The 16,846-nt window shown below is 27.6% G+C and overlaps 1 protein-coding gene across 1 annotated transcript; it reads left to right on the top strand.

Annotated features, from left to right (window-relative positions):
- The first annotated feature begins 370 nt into the window (after positions 1–370).
- LOC142331186 (dynein heavy chain, cytoplasmic-like) lies at positions 371–16,333 on the top strand. Its single transcript, XM_075376915.1, has 5 exons — positions 371–539; positions 2,200–2,391; positions 3,293–3,504; positions 7,005–7,165; positions 16,190–16,333. The coding sequence occupies exons 2-4, from the start codon at positions 2,362–2,364 to the stop codon at positions 7,021–7,023; spliced, it is 261 nt and encodes an 86-aa protein (XP_075233030.1). The 5' UTR covers positions 371–539; positions 2,200–2,361; the 3' UTR covers positions 7,024–7,165; positions 16,190–16,333.
- The last annotated feature ends 513 nt before the right edge of the window (positions 16,334–16,846 follow it).

The raw sequence follows: 16,846 nt of genomic DNA, 5'->3' as shown, positions 1-16,846 counted from the left end.
TATTTTTTTAAATAGTTTTTAAAAAAAAAAGAACTTTTTATTTATCAAGATCACAGTCCCATTGGGCTGGATTAGTGGTTATCTCAATATCACAAATCAGTTGTTTAACAGCTGATTTTTGGAAATTGAAGGTTCTGAGGTTCAAATCCTAGTAAAAAGTAATCTTTTTACTAAACTTAGTCAGTTCATTTAGTCAGCTATTATGATGAGTTATGTATTTATATGTACAATTTTATATATTTATAACTTGTTAGTATAATTATTTTGTTTGTTTTAGGCAATTGGAAACACTTACAGTAGAAGGTTTGGTTCGTTTGTGGGCTCATGAAGCTCTTAGATTATTTCAAGACAGGTTGGTTGAGGAATCTGAAAGAAGATGAAGAAATGAAAACATTGATTTGGTTGCAATGAAATATTTCCATACTGTAGATAAACAATCTGCTTTATCTAGACCTATATTATATAGCCATTGGTTATCAAAAGATTATGTTCCAGTGGATCGTAATGAACTAAGAGACTATGTTTAAGCAAGACTCAAGGTATGTGTATTTTTTTATTTTTTACATATTTTTTTTTAATCAAAAAAATAATGTTATTTTTGAAGACATGACCTGTATTAATTTATGGCAGGTGAAAAAGGTTATTGTTTAAGACTTAATGTGCATATTTTGTTTATATTATGGTTTTTGAGTTCACATTGATTTTGTCACTGTTCTTTTTAGGATTGAAAACTGAAATCTGTATCAGTTATGGATTGATTCCTCCTGTTATTTTTAATACGTTGATACATTTAAATTACATCTCTCCCTCCTCCAATAACAAGTTGTATAAAATTCAGAATTAATGTAGTTTATTTACTTAGACTGTTAATAGATTAGCCTTTTCATAGCAACATAGTGCATGTGCAGTAGACATCAATCACCTATGCTTATTGTTAAACACAGTCAGTCACCATTCCGTTTTGTACATGCTAAAATATGCATGTACATATTACATGCATATGCTTGAGTAATACATGTGAAATATGGAGGCCATTATTGAATTTCCCTTCAGTTGCGAGGAACTTAGTGTCATTCATCTTTTTGCAAGCAGAAGGAACATTTGCAATCAAGATCCACCATTGGCTGTGTGTAGTTGATAGATATGAGTGATGGTTCTGTGAAAGAATGCTGTACATTCCATTGCTTTATGAATTGTTTAAAAAATTAAACACAGCATTTGTGATAAATGTCACTGCATAAATACTGAACATTGTGAGAATTTTTTTCAAATTTCATGATCCACTCTTTTTTGAAATTATTAAAGACAGATTGGGTTTTTGTAAGTACTGTGCATGATGGTTATCAGAACAACTTACAGATGTCCACAAAAAAAAGGGGGGGGATTTATTTTTTAACAATACCAGAATAAAGAGATAGAATTGGTTCTTGGGACAAGACGTGGATTTGGTTCATTAATGTTGAGGCTTAAAGAGCCATCCAAACATGCACACACATTGAACAAGCCCAAAAAATTCAAACCAAAAAAGTGATTGGCTACTGTTTTTTGATTGTAAAGTGATTTTGTTAGAATAATATACAATGGTGGATATATCAATAACCACAAATAATTATTATGAAATGCTGATAAAGCTATAGAGTGGTACCGAATAAACAACTGGAGAAGCTAGCAAAGGGGTTCATTTTTTTGCATGACATTGCACAACTTCATACCGCCACTAGCACTAAGGATGTACTAACAAGTTTAAGTGGCAAATTTTTGACCATCCCCCTTACAACCCTGATTTGACACCATCTGATTTATATCTTTTTACAAAATTGAAGAATTGGCTGGCAACTCAACACAGTGATGAACTCTTGAATGGATGGGTACTTTGGCAGCACCATTTTTTTAAAAAGGAATAGACAAGCTGGTGTCATGATAAAAGTGCTTGAATTTGGATATAAAGACATAATATAAGTGTGTACCTAACTTATAGTAAATTCTTTTTTCAGTTTATTTTGTTATTTTTATTACTTAACCGGAGGTTAATTTATAAGAAACCCTCATACCAAAATTTTATTCAATTTCAATTATTTTATTTTCTTTGCTTATTATATTATTTAAACCATTTGCAAAACTGATATCCCTTCACCTATTCTTAAACTTTTTATTTTAGAGAGAGATAATTTTGATTAATAATTTGCTAATTGTTAATAGGTGTTTTATGATGAAGAACTTGATGTACCATTAGTTCTATTTGATGAGGTGCTTGATCATGTTTTGCGTATTGATCGTATTTTCCGACAGCCTCAGGGGCATTTGTTGCTTATTGGAGTATCTGGTGCTGGTAAAACAACATTGTCAAGATTTGTTGCATTTATGAATGGATTATCTGTATTTCAAATTAGGGTAAGTTTTTTTTCTAGTAACAGATGAATTTTTTTTATTAATGGTATATATGTTATTCATTACAGCTTACACAATGTTTCAGAATTTTTTTTGTCTGTAAATTTTCCATATATAATGAGTGTAGAGGAAAAGAAATTGTAATATTATTAATAAATTAGAACTGTTAGATGAGTATTATATTTGTGGATTTAAAAATAAATCTTAATTTGAGTGTTGAATTTACAGGCAGACTATAAGGGGAAGACTGTAAAATCTATGACCATGATAAAAGATCTGGTTACACTGTTTGTAATAAATTCCAATAGTTTAACATAGTTGTATGTGAACTTTTGATAGAGTAATGTGGCTATTCTATTTTTTTAAGTACCTTATTTATTGACTCATGGACTTAAAAGTTCTTTTCTATGAAAGAACTGATGATGCAAGGAACAAATCAGCTGATTTGGAAGTCGAAAGTTCTAAGGTTCAAATCCTAGTAAAGGCAGTTACTTTTATACGGATTTGAATATTACATCGTGGATACTGGTGTTCTTTGGTGGTTGCGTTTCAGTTTATCACACATAACAGGAATGGTTGACCTGAGACTGTACAAGGCTACACTTCATTTACATTCAGCCATATCATCCATACATACTTAATTGGTTTGGCGATTGGTCTGATGGTGCTTTGTATCAGGTGTGTTTATTTTTAATCTTTTAAGTGTACTATTAATCAAATATGTTTTTTAAAAAATTAAATATTAGTAATGTATTGATAAGTACAGTGATGCAACAGATATATTTTTTGCAAGAAATTTTGTGCTGCAAGCAGCAATTGTATCTACATTTCAAACAATTAGTCTTCTATTTAGCTTTATTGAATTTAGTTTACTAATTTGTACTAATTTTTATAATATTTACAGGTTGGAAGTGAATTTACAAACAAATTGGATCTCGATGGTCCTCCAAATTGGAAAGCTCCCGATTTCTTTCCAGCTGCTTATGTTGGTTTACCTTCAACACCGACTCATCGTGATGCTGTTATCAATGCTTGCATTTATGATGATCAGACATTACATAAAGCTAATGCTCGTCTTCCTAAACGGGATGGACGTACAATGGCTATCACACCACGGTAAATTATTATTCTATTTTAATTAATGGTTTTAGTAAATGTACAGTGTTTCTTTTTAATCTTGTAAATAAATTTTTCATGATAAATATATTTATTGAAAAGCATGGTTTGACGATTATATAGATTTTCTTTACACCCTGTTACTCTAAAACCAGTTATATTTTTATTGTTTTCTATGTTTCATATATGTATTTTAACAGAAATATTAGATAATATGAGAAATAGATAATATAATATAATATTAGATAATTAGATAATATTAAAATTTAGAAATATTAGATAATACAGGTGTCTCACAAAGAAAGAATTTCAGGACATGTTATAAAGTGAAAGTAAAATAAAAAACTCTCCAATATTTTAATGACTGTATCACTACAGTAAACTTTTTAAAATTCTTTCTGTTTCTCAAAATGTTCATTTTTAGTTTCTATCTTATTTTCAAATTTATTATTTTGTTCCTTCTTCACATATACTCATTGTGTGAAATTTGCAGAATTTTTTTTTCACCAGCTTGAATTTTGCTGAAAGCACTTTTAATTTTGCTTTTGAAAGTACTTTTACATCATAGTTTATTTTGTCTGTGATACATAGTGTTCGCGTGTGTTGTAACACACAAATGTTTAAAGATTTATCTCCTTAGGCTCTTCTTACACTTACTCTTTTCATCCAACTGTCAATACCCCACTATTTTCTGTACCAATATACATACTAAACTTCTGCAATTGTATTTTTGTATTTTCCACTGTTCCAATTCAACTTACCCTAAGACCATTGTCATCTACAAATATCAATAATTTGAACAATCCTGCTGATGTATATTAAAATCATTAAGTAAAAAAATTTTTCTAATATATTTGTACTATGTGTCTCATAATGGATACGATAAAATTTGTAAACGAGTAGTTTATAATAAGCAGGAGCCACCAGTTTTACAAAATTATTATTAGAAGAAAGCTATAGTTAGAGTTGAAAAAAGTTATTTCTTTTAATTAGCAATTTACTTATTAGAAATTAAATTACCAAATTAAAAAAAAAATGATTTTGTCTAAAATGACAATAAATTATTATATGCATGCATTTTTTAATGATCTGTTTAAATCTGCAAAATTTTATTTTGTATAGAATTGAATAAATAAAAATAATTTAATTTTTATGATGTAAATAAGGACTAACGATCTTAAGCATAGTCTTAATGAATTGTAATTTAATAATGATTCCTGCAACAAAATATTTTTTGTATTTAATTCATTTTAAACCCTACTTATGCAGCAGAAACATTCTTCCACCTGAATGAACAATCAAAAACAAACAGACTCCCAAAAATCAAAAGAAGAATTGGAAGAACCTGCATCAATAAAAAGTACCAGAAAGACAAGCATTGGTGGATTATGTCCAACTAAGTCATGTGCAAAGAGTTAAAATCTATCACAGATATCGTGTGTAAGAAGAAACCAGGATTCTTTGAAAGTATTATTAGGATGTAAGATTCAAGACTTCTGAAACAGCTGGTACAGTTCAATCTTGTTTCAAAAAACACCAAGACAGGATGCAGACAGTTCAGAGAAATAAGAGAGGATCTGAAGACAAAAAGATCACATACTTACTACCAGACAAAATAAGACAAGATAAAATTAGACAAAGACAAGATTGAATGAAAAAATCAAGGACAAAAACACTCGCTTCACACTCACAAGAAAGGAACTCATAATGTGAACATTTTCAACACCAGAAAGAGCACAAAGATAGGTACATATGAAAAAGTACTGGAAGAACTGCAAGGCCCAAACAGTCCCATCAAAGAGACTTGGATAATTGACTGACTAAGTGATTGGCTTCTAAGTGACTATGTGGATATCATAACAGAAAATAATAATAAAAATCCTACTTCATATGAATTTTCGTAAAGTTTCTTTATCATACGTAAAGCATAGCCTCTCAAAAGAAATGCAAATTATTTTGGTGTCTTGTTTAAAAATTGTATTATTTCAGTTTATGATACCAGGGTTCTTTGACAAACTACTGTGGTAATATTTATTCATTTACTATAAATTTTTTGGCTTTCAAGGTTAAGTTTGGTATCATATATTTTTGTGTTTACAGAGTAAAAATTAAATTTTATTTTTGTCTTCAGCTATTATTTGGACTTTATAAATCATTTTGTAAAATTTAGAAATATTAGATAATACAGGTGTCTCACAAAGAAAGAATTTCAGTTTTTCAATTGTGGGTTCATTTTTTTTTACCCAAAATATTTCTATTATAGTTTGTATTGGTTTTCTCTATTATAATATAGTATTATGTAATAAACTAATTTCAAGTATATAATTTTTTCAAACATTCACTCATTTTATTTTGGCTGTAACATTTATTTTATTTAATTAATGTTTTATTCTATAAGAGGCGTTTGGAAACTCTCAGCTTGACATAGAGATGGTGCAGGTGTGGTCAAATGATTATGATATTTGTCAAATATGATCGTTTAGATCACTGTTGAGAAGTTTCAGACATGTGTGTTTAGTTGCTTGTTTGTTGCATTCGACTAAAGCAATCACGTTTTGATATTTTCTGAAAAATGGATAAAATGGAAGTTCAAGGTGTTATAAACAACTTTTTTTTAATGGTTTAACCCTGATGGACATACAAAAAGAATTAGATGCATTTTAGAGGATTTCCCCTTTCTTTATGATTGTAAAAAGTGGTCTGCTGAATTTAAAAGTGGTCATAAATACATTCAAAATAATGGGAAATAAGGATATTAAAAAACTGCTACGACCAACCAAATTGTCATAAAAATGTACAATTAATTGATTGTCAACTGAAGGTGTGCAACATTGTTGATGTTCCAAAATTTTGTTAGGTAGTATCCACTGCACTTTATATGCTGTTTCAGGTATGAATAAGCTTTCTATTTCAGAGGTGCATTTGTTAACAGTCGATCAAAGAGACTTTTTTGGCTGAAGATTTCTCAGGGGTATTTAGACATATTTAAACATGATTCAGCTCAGTTCTTCAAACTTTTATAACCATTACACACGAGGGACCAAACAGTGAGAGGGAGTAGGTGAAAGTGTTCCAAAGAAAGCAAAAATTATTTCATCTGCAGGAAAAGTTATGGCTGTTTTTTTCTTGTGGGTTTTATGGATTCTTGTGTGTAGTGATCATACCTTTGGAATTATAACATATAGCCTGTTAAGATATTTTTATATTTTTCATTATGAGTTAAAGAGCAGTTCATGAAAGATCTCTTGACTCTCTGCCAGGTTATTGTAGTCCTTACTGTATTAACTACAACCTGGTGGTCGTTATTGTTATGGTAATAACTATAAGTTGTTTGCTATAGCTAATTTTGTTTCAAAAATTTCATATATTCAAGGGGTGTGAACTAACAATAACCCAATAAGGAAAGATTAAACCTGAGATTATAACTTGGTAAGGAAAGGTTGAAGAATGTGTTTTTTTTTAATGTATTCATATAGAAATTATTATTTTTTTAATTATAGGTTTACTATCAAAAATTAAAACATGGTTCAAGATAAAATGCATGCTAGATCAAGAGGTCCACGAGCTGTATTAACACGCCAGCCAGCTGAAGGTCGTAGTCGAGACGGTGGTCTTCGTTTGGGTGAGATGGAACAAGATTGTCTGATAAGTATGGAGCCAGGTAACTTTAGATTTATATGTGAATATTTTTATATTTTTACTAAGGTTATTTTGTTTGATTTTATTATTTTTAATCTGAAAGAATACTCTGAATGTTTCTCTTCTTTTATAAAAAAGGATATTATAATATGAAATCATATACTGTGCAATATTGGTTTACTTATGGTTATTCTTGTTTATTTCTATAACCCGTTTGTATAATTACATATAATTTGTTAATTTATTTTTATATGGTTAATTTTGGTAATTATTCTTTTTCTTGGACATAAATTGAGTTATTAAAAAAAAAAAAAAGTTATTAACTTTATATTTTATAATGGTTTCAAATATCAAATACTGCTTTAAAAATATTATTGCTTTTTCCACAAAATTTTTTTCATGTTATTTTGTTAAATATATAATTTTTGAATTCAGGTAATTAAACAAAGTTTCATTTATAAACGTGTTCTATCATACAGCACTTAGTATTTTTATAACATTTACTTTATATAAAAAGTATTTTTACACTTTATTCTTATTTATTTATAAAATAGCCAGTAAATTATATCTACATGCAAATAGCATAACTTATGCACATACATTCAACCATTTTCAATAAATAGAATTTATTTATAACCTCTCAAAATTGTAATTTTCAGAATAAAACTGTATCTTACCTGCTATAATATGCTGCTTACCTATTGCAATATAAACCTATTATAATACAGTTTGTAGTGGTTCCAGATACAGTATAAAGTTTACATAATATAGAATATAGTATTTTACATCTTCTGCAATGAGTAAACAACATGCAAATAAAAGTTAGAAATTTACAAAAAAAAATATACAAGAAATAAAATCTTGATTCATTTTCTTATATAATATTGATAAAGTCCCATTATTTTTATACATATTATACTTTGGAAAACATTGTAGAATATGCTTTAGAATAAAATATTCCTAAAGTTCTATACTACATCTCGTAATCTAGAATAGTGTTTGTATGAATGAATAAAATTAAAATACTTTCAACAAATCTAGTCTTTTTTTTTAAAAATTAGATAATAAAGTTTTACCTCCTTACTTAATAATTTCATATTTTTATATTAATACCTATTTCCACACTTAATTAAATGTATAATATTTAAATAAATACGTAGTGATCATATTTGTTATATTTAAATGAATATACATATATCTCACATTTTCAGTTTTTATTAAATTCTATATTACAATAAAACGTTTTTTAATTGATTGTCATTTTATTCAAAAATATGTTTTATATTTTAAAATTTTAAATCATGTTATGAGTGTACATGTATATTTTGCAGTCCAGTATTGGAATGATTTAATCTTTTAAATGTCTGTTCAAAACATAAACTGAACATCTTTAATTACGTACCATCAGAGATATTTTGTGATTTGCACTTGGCAGCATTGTGTTCCGCATAATCTCCTCTATAATTACACGTTCTTAGATTTTTTTATATCTCTTTTAGTTTTCATGTTGTTGTTATTTGAGTGCAATGTGTTTAAGTGTTTGTAGTAATTTTTGTAATGTGATACAATGTGTATGTGATTACAATGTGATGTAATATGATTTTCAGGAGCAATGATACAACATAAAATTTTATGTGAAACTGAGGAAAGTTTTCACAGAAATGTTTCAACTTCTGAAACAAGCTTATGGAAATGATGCTTTGGATTGTACACAATTTTATGAATGGTTTACATGATTTAAAAGTAGTTGTTAGTCAATCGTAGGTGACCCTCGATTAGGAAGGCTTTCGACCAATTGATGACACCAGCGTTCAGAAAATCAATGATCTGGTGAGTGAAAATCAACAGTTAACTGTCAGAGAACTTGCAGAAGAGGTTAGCATCTCGATTGGATCATGCTGTGACATTTTGTCTGAAAAATTGAACATGCATTGGATTGCAGCAAAGTTTGTTCCTCGTTTGATGACCGAACAGCAGAAAGAACATAGAGTGGATATTTGTTGGCCACTTCTTGAACAAGCCGATGACGATGAAACATTCATGCAAAGGATCATAATAGGAGACAAAAGCTTGGTTTATGTCTCTACATCAAGACAAATGTTCAATTATCACAATGGATTGGCAAAGGATCTCCACGCTCCAAGAAAGCATGTATGTCAGTCTTGATCCAGTGCTGAAGTGATGCTCTGAAAAATCAATGCCAAAAATCCGATGACTGTTCTCCTTCAGCCTTCCTACTGGCCAGACCTGGCTCTTTGCAATTTTTTCTTATTTTTGAAATTAAAATCAGTGATGGGAGGACATCGTTTTGAGACTATTAATGACATTAAAGCAAATTAGTCACAGACCTTAAAGGCCATTTCAAATGAAGCTATCCAGAACTGCTTCGTCCTGGTTAAAAGTATAAAGTGGAAACACAACTGAGAAAAGTGTGTGAATATGGGGTGATGGCAGTACTTTGAAGGGGGCAAGAACCAATAATCTGTAAAATTAATAATAAAGATTAAAAAATTAAAGTTTGGTTATTTTCTGAACAGATCTCGTACAGTCTAGTATTATTCAAAATATAAAACATATTTTGAAATAAAATGACAAACAATTAAAAGAATATATTTTAATGGAATAGATACAGAATTTAATACCAAGTAAGGATGCAGGATACCATGAAAACTAGATTTTGAAAATTAATATGGGAAGTTTATTTTATCTAATTACTGTGTTTTAGTGGTTTATATTTCAAGTAATATTAAAGTTTTATTAACACGTTTGTTAATGTTAATGAATTATTTGAATATGTGATATTTATAAATTTGATAAAATTACATATTAAACGAATAAAATTGCAATCATATACAAGAGTATATGAAGTCATAATAAAATATATTAAAAAACAAAATAAAAACTAACATTTAAACATGTGTCGCCAAATACTGCAGTACTGAACTGTTTAAATAAATATCATATGAAATATTTATCAGTGTTGCTATCCATTGCAGTTTTTATGAGTGTGCCTCCTTCAAAATCTGTAAGTTGATCAAGTTGAATCTTTGTTTATATTTATATATATAATATTTTTTCAAGATAACTAGATTTTTATTTATGTTTTCTTTTTTAATATCTAAATTATTATTAACATCAGTAATGTAATACTTATTTATTGTTCATAAGGTGATCCACAACATTAGAAAAGCCCAATTTTTTATTTTTATAATGCCTAAAATGTTCATAGAATTTGGCATTAAAATGATCTATTGGTTTTACCTGTATGTAAATATGCTCACAATCATTACACTTTATCTTATAAACCTCACATAAATTTTGTAAATCAATTTATAGATTGAAAGATGGAACAGTTGTAAAAATCAATCAAATGAGTTTTAATGAGTTTTAAATTTGACAAATGTTAACTTTAGTGATAATGAACAGTCTGTTGCTAATGCTTTTAAATTTAATCTATTTGATAACAACAAGAGTAATATTATGAAAAATATTATAGTTGATTTTGAAATAAATATTTATAAAATAAATACTTCTGAAAAACAGTTATGTAATATTATTAGTAGCAGTAGCTGTAGAATTAAAGGTGCAAATTTTAATAATAAACCACCTTTTAATAAAAATACAATTTATAACTTAAAGAATAAATTAAATGAAAATAATTGTATTTTATTGAAATCTGATAAAACTAATTGACCTGTTATGCACACTGAAAAATATAATATTCTAATGAAACAATAAATAATCAAAAATAAGTTTAAAGAAATAAAAGACCCTACTAATACATTTTTTTAAATAACAAAGTTTAATAGCAAAACATCAAATTGTTTTAAATTATACCAATAATTTAAGGTTCCATACTAGGTTATACCCTTTTGAACCAGTCGCTTCAAAATTAACAGGACTCTCAAAAATACATAAACCCGGCATCCCAATGTGACCTTTGATTGATTTTACAACTGCTCCATCTTATACATTTCCAGAATAATAGTTAAAATCCTTAGGATAAAAATGAATTTACTTTATACTTATAACATAAAAAATGGATTATGAATTTGTAAGTAAATTAAAAAACTTTTGCAAAGACACTAAGATGGTAAGTTATGGAATAAGTAACATGTATCCTAGCATACCTATTGATAAAACAATTTATATAATAGAAAACAAATTAATAAATAATCACAAAGACCCTAGATTTATTAATAACATCATCACTATTATAAGAAATATATGCAATAAAATTATTTTGAATTTAATAAGTGTTATACGCAGGAAAATGCCCTGCCTGTGGGGTTTACTTTGTCTGCCATTATGGCAAAGATATATTTGCAAGAGTTTGAGAATAAAATTGTATATGGCATTATTCACACACATAAAGTTTTATTATGGACTAGTAATGTTGATGATGTTTTTGTCGTTTATGATCCAATTATAAACAATGAACACCTCATAATTTTAAATAAACTTAACTCATATTAATAACGATTTAAAATTTATTTATACTATAGATATAAACAGAACAATAAACTTTCTAGATGTTAGCATTGATATTAACAAAAATAATCAAATTGTAACTTTGGTTTAAAGGAAATCTATAGCCAATAAAGTAACAATTCATAGAAAATCAAATCATCCTTGGTCTCATAAAATTAACATATATATACATATGAATAATAGAGCTAGAGGTATCCATTATACACAAAATAATAAAGAGAAATTAAATACAGAAATAAATATAAAAATAGATTGCAATTCAAAATGAATATGGTACTTTGTTTATTGATAATATATATAAAAAACAAATATCAAAAATTAATAGTACAAAAAGTTTAAAACCAATACATAGCGCACAGAAAATTGATAATATTTACTTAAAATATTCATACACTCATACAGTATTGTTGAAAGTATAATCAAAGTTTATGACAAGGATAAATTTAAAGTGATATTCAGCACTACAAATGACTTTACACAGTTTGTATCAGGGACTATACTCTGCAGTATAAAGGGATTATATAGTGAACATTATTATTCTAATAGAAAGTAACTGACTAATATCACTTGTACTTTAGAAGCTTTAACTGCATCAGTCAGAAGAAAGACTATGACAGATAATGTAATGTGACAAATTAATGTTCTCTTTATTTTTTTTTATATACTTATTTAACGCAATAGGGGCCTTCAGATAAAGTATAAAATTTTCTTAAGCATGATTTCCATATGGATATATTTTATCAAAATATTCTATCTATAATTTCATTACTTTATAATGAAATAGTGTATATATGATATCTTTACACTGTTTAGTGTCAGTTGTTGGTGGTTTTAATACATTATCACATCATGTTTAGTACCCAGCTTTATATTAAATGAATTTATAGAAGCTTTTTTTACATTCTGTGTGTTATTGCTAAAAAAAAACCTTTCATGGCAGAGACAAATACTTCATTCCAATAAGATTTCACAGACAAAAGTTAGAAGATGTACAGGGATTCTGAAACTTCACAACTGTGACTGACCGACTTTATTAAATTATTGAATATATAATCTAGAAACACAAAATTTAGATAAGTGATTTCCTCATCTATCAGATTAGCTGTGACATTACTTAATAGAAGAACATAAAATAAACAACAGTTAAAAATAAAAAAAAACAGTTAACTAGTAAACTGCAGAATAATAAGAACTGAGCTCATCACTTTACAAATTAAACAATGTTACAAATTATATACAGTGTTTAGATGTAAGGTTTATTCAGAAGATAACCAAACTTTTTATTTTTAATCTTTATTATTAATTTTACAGATTATTGGTCCTTGACCCTCCAAAGTTCTCCCCTCCTATATTCATACACTTTTCCCAGTTGTATTTAGCAGTCCTGGATAGCATGTCCTTTAAGGTTCGTGACAAAATTGCTTTAATGTCATCAATAGTCCCAAAACGGTGGTTTAATATCAGATATAAGAAAAAATTGCAAGAAGCCAGGTCTGGCAAGTAGGAAGGCTGAGGGAAGGCAGTCATCTGATTTTTGTACTCAGCTTTTTATTAAATGAATTTATAGAAGCTTTTTTTACATTCTGTGTGTTATTGCTAAAAAAAACCCCATTGATGGCAGAGACAAATACTTTAGAGTTGTCTCACTACAATTGTGGTTTCTTTTTGTGGATTTTTTTCATGTAACCATTGTAAAAAGCCTTGATAATACGCACGGTTTACTGTTTCACCTTGAAGCAAGATTTCAAAATACACAATTTTATTAAAATTTAAAAAAAAAACAGAGAGCATCCATCACTTTGACATTGGATCAAGACTGACATGCTTATATAGGGCGTGGAGATCTTTGCCAATCCATTGTGATGATTCAACATTTGTTTTGATGTCATAGCCATAAATTCAACTTTCGTCTCCTGTTATGATCCTTTGCATGAATTTCATATTCATTGGCTTGTTCAAGAAGTTGCCAACAAACATCCACTTGACGTTCTTTCTGCTGTTCGATCATCAAGCGAGGAACAAACTTTGCTGCAATTCAATGCATGATCAAGATTTGTGGGTGTGATCGGTTGAAGTTGAAGGCCTTCCTTGTTAAGGGTCATCTTCAATTGACTGACGACCACTTTTAAATCATGAAAACATTTGTAATATTACATACGATCCGGAGCATTATCTGTGTAAGTTTGTTTCAAAAGTTGAAATGTTTCTGTGAAGGTTTTCCCCAGTTTCATAAAAAATTTTATGGGTATTGTTATTCCCAAAAATCACACATTATGAAAGTCGCTACTAACACTTAAACATATTGCTCTCAAATAACTTGAAAACTAAATGAGATATCAACAATCCAAGAATATGTTACAGAGGAGATTATGTGAACAGTGCTGCCAACCGCACATGACTAAATATCTTTGTTGGCACGTAGTTAACAGTTATTTTCTGAACAGACCTTGTATGTGCGCATAGTTTTGAAAATTCAATTGACATGACAGTTGGGAAGGATTGCTGTACCAGTGACTGGCTTCAAGTTATCTACAACATCCTGTTGTTACTAGTCCACTATACTATTAGCTGTGCCAACACTACTTCATATGCCCCAGCTAGAACTACTGAACATCTGTTTGTTTATGCCTTCTAAATACTGATTAAACATACACTCTCCCTAAAATCTTACTCTTTGTCTAATAATAGAATAGCATGATATTTATTTCTGTATAAATATTGAATCCAAACTGTTAATTATAGAGCCGGTACAGTGTTTTCTAAGCTAAAGTAAAATTTTCGCACAGTGTAAGAAAGTATATACTATGCTTTACTTTTTCATGTACCTTGTACAAGAATGTGTACACATTTTGTAGAAATTGTACATTAGCAATATTTGCTGGATTTCTTACAAATTATCTAAATAAAAATAATTGAAAGCTGCCCATGTAACAGATACATATTTGTGCATTTGGTTAGTTACTGATCCCAATAATAACAGTTTTTAGATACTGTAAATATCTTTTGTTAATCTCCTATCACTTTTCATGCTCAGAAGTTTAAAAATAATTGTTATTATCAAATAAAAATACATACAACAGGATTAGTTTATCATTGTATTAGAAACCATCATTGATCACTCAAGTTGTTTATTAAAATATTATAGAAAACTGATATCATTGAAATCCTTCTGTTTTTTAATTTTTTAAAATCCAAGTTACTTTTTTTAATGTAAATAAAGAAGTTAGTAAAGTTTATTAATGTGAATTGTTACATTTTTATAAAAACATTTTAAACAAATAGTTTTAAGATTATGATGCTTGTCTAGCAAATTTAATGTTTTGATAAATAAATATTTAAGTTAAAATACTTAAAAATTTTATAGGTGTATGTTTTAATAATTTAACAAAAAAAAATCAATAATATCTACTAATACAAAAATACGATTAAAAATAATAATAAAGTAGGAAAAAAAAGTTTTTCATAATTTATAAATTTCCTAGGTAAAATATAAAATTAAAAATTCACATAAAATTCAAGTGTAAAAATGAAATGTATACTGGTGATATATATGGTGGTATGAAAAAGGAAATATTTAATTAATGTAGAACTCTGTGCAAAGAAGAATAATTTATTCAGAAAAAATTGATTTGTTTATTGTTTAAGTATTTTACCATGATTATAACATTTATATGGAACAATTTTTTCTATATTAAAAACAGGACTTTTACTCATATTTTCCATATGATGGTTTCAAAAGTGGTGTATGATTATTAAGGTCAGAAATGATCTAATTTCATTAATATTGATTGTAAGGAATAAACGTAATTGTGAGTTAATGAATTGAGTTTTAAAAATTTACGTTTTATGAATAGTATTGAAAAGTAGATGTGACATTACATTTGTATACTTTCAAACGTCAGTAACATTGTTTAATTTTTTTCTAATGATATTTTTGGCACTACTATAAGGTTCTATGAATGATTTTGGTGATATTAAATTGCTGATAAATAAAATACAGTTTATGAATATTGTACCAAGGTTGACATTAAAAAATTACTGTGATTGATTATTGAATTGAATTTTTGGTATATGATATACTATTAATAAAAAAAATATTTTTTTATTATTATTGGATTTTGTTTTACAGTTAATCTTTTTTTTCTTTGAACTCTAACTTATTTACCTGTAACACACTCAAACTTACATTTGTTAAAGTTACAGGTACTATTTTCAATTTGTTATATGTATTTAATAATATGTGCATTAATTTAGTGTAAATGTGATTAAATTTTTTTGCTTACATTAATATGCGTTCAGTATATAGTTTATATTCTCTTACATTCATACATACATACACACTTAATTTTTTCTTGTAAATAAGTAACAGACCATATCATCTCGTAGATTTGAACTTTGATCTTTTACTCTGTCCACAGTAGGGAACCAGATTTACACATCATCATGATTTCTTTCTGCTTCTTCTCTACAGTTACCAAACTATTTGCTTACCTTAGTTAACCTAAAAATCTTAAGAATTTCTAGATATCTTATTATTCTTTTCATTTTTTAATAGGTGTCATGGATGCAGTAGTAGTGCTTCTATATCTACAGTAAGAATTCCATATGCTTGTAAATTATTATTTCAAGAATTAGAGTCTATGAATATTGTACCAAGATTAACGTTAAAAAATTACTGTGATTAATTATTGAATTTAATTTGTTGTATATATATCCCATTAATAAAGATATTATTTTTTATTTATTTATTATTCTTTTTATTGGATTTAATTTTATAGTTTTTTCTTAGAAATCTTTATTACGTATTTTCTTATAACAGATCCAAACTTACATTTTTATGAGTAACATGTACTATTATCTTTAAAGATTGTTCTGTGTTTAAAGTAGTAGGTTTTTAATTGTTTCTGTTTAGTTATGTGTATTTGCTGCTAATATATGCGCATTAGTTTAGTGTAAACCTTTTTTTTTTAGTTAACTTAAATAAAGTATTGTAAAATCAACCCAAAAGGATCAGTGGATCAAGGTTCCAGTTATTTTTGTTATAGAGATAATATATTTGATAGAAGATCTCATTCAGTAACAAAATTGATTTGTGAACTGGCCTAATTACACATTGAAGGTAATATTACAAGATATTTCTTGATAAATAATACAATTATGAACTCGCCTCTGATGTTGATAAAATTTGGATGGAATATATCCCATTTTGGAA

The sequence above is a fragment of the Lycorma delicatula genome, chromosome 10 (assembly GCF_047948215.1).
Source record: "Lycorma delicatula isolate Av1 chromosome 10, ASM4794821v1, whole genome shotgun sequence".
Lineage (NCBI taxonomy): Eukaryota > Metazoa > Arthropoda > Insecta > Hemiptera > Fulgoridae > Lycorma > Lycorma delicatula.
This window is presented reverse-complemented; position numbering and strand designations above follow the sequence as displayed.

Excerpts from the sequence above, each read along its gene's own strand:
- LOC142331186 (XM_075376915.1), top strand. The coding sequence starts at position 2,362 with ATGAATGGATTATCTGTATTTCAAATTAGG. Across the intron at positions 2,392-3,292 it reads TATCTGTATTTCAAATTAGG|GTTGGAAGTGAATTTACAAA; the intron begins GTAAGTTTTTTT and ends TAATATTTACAG.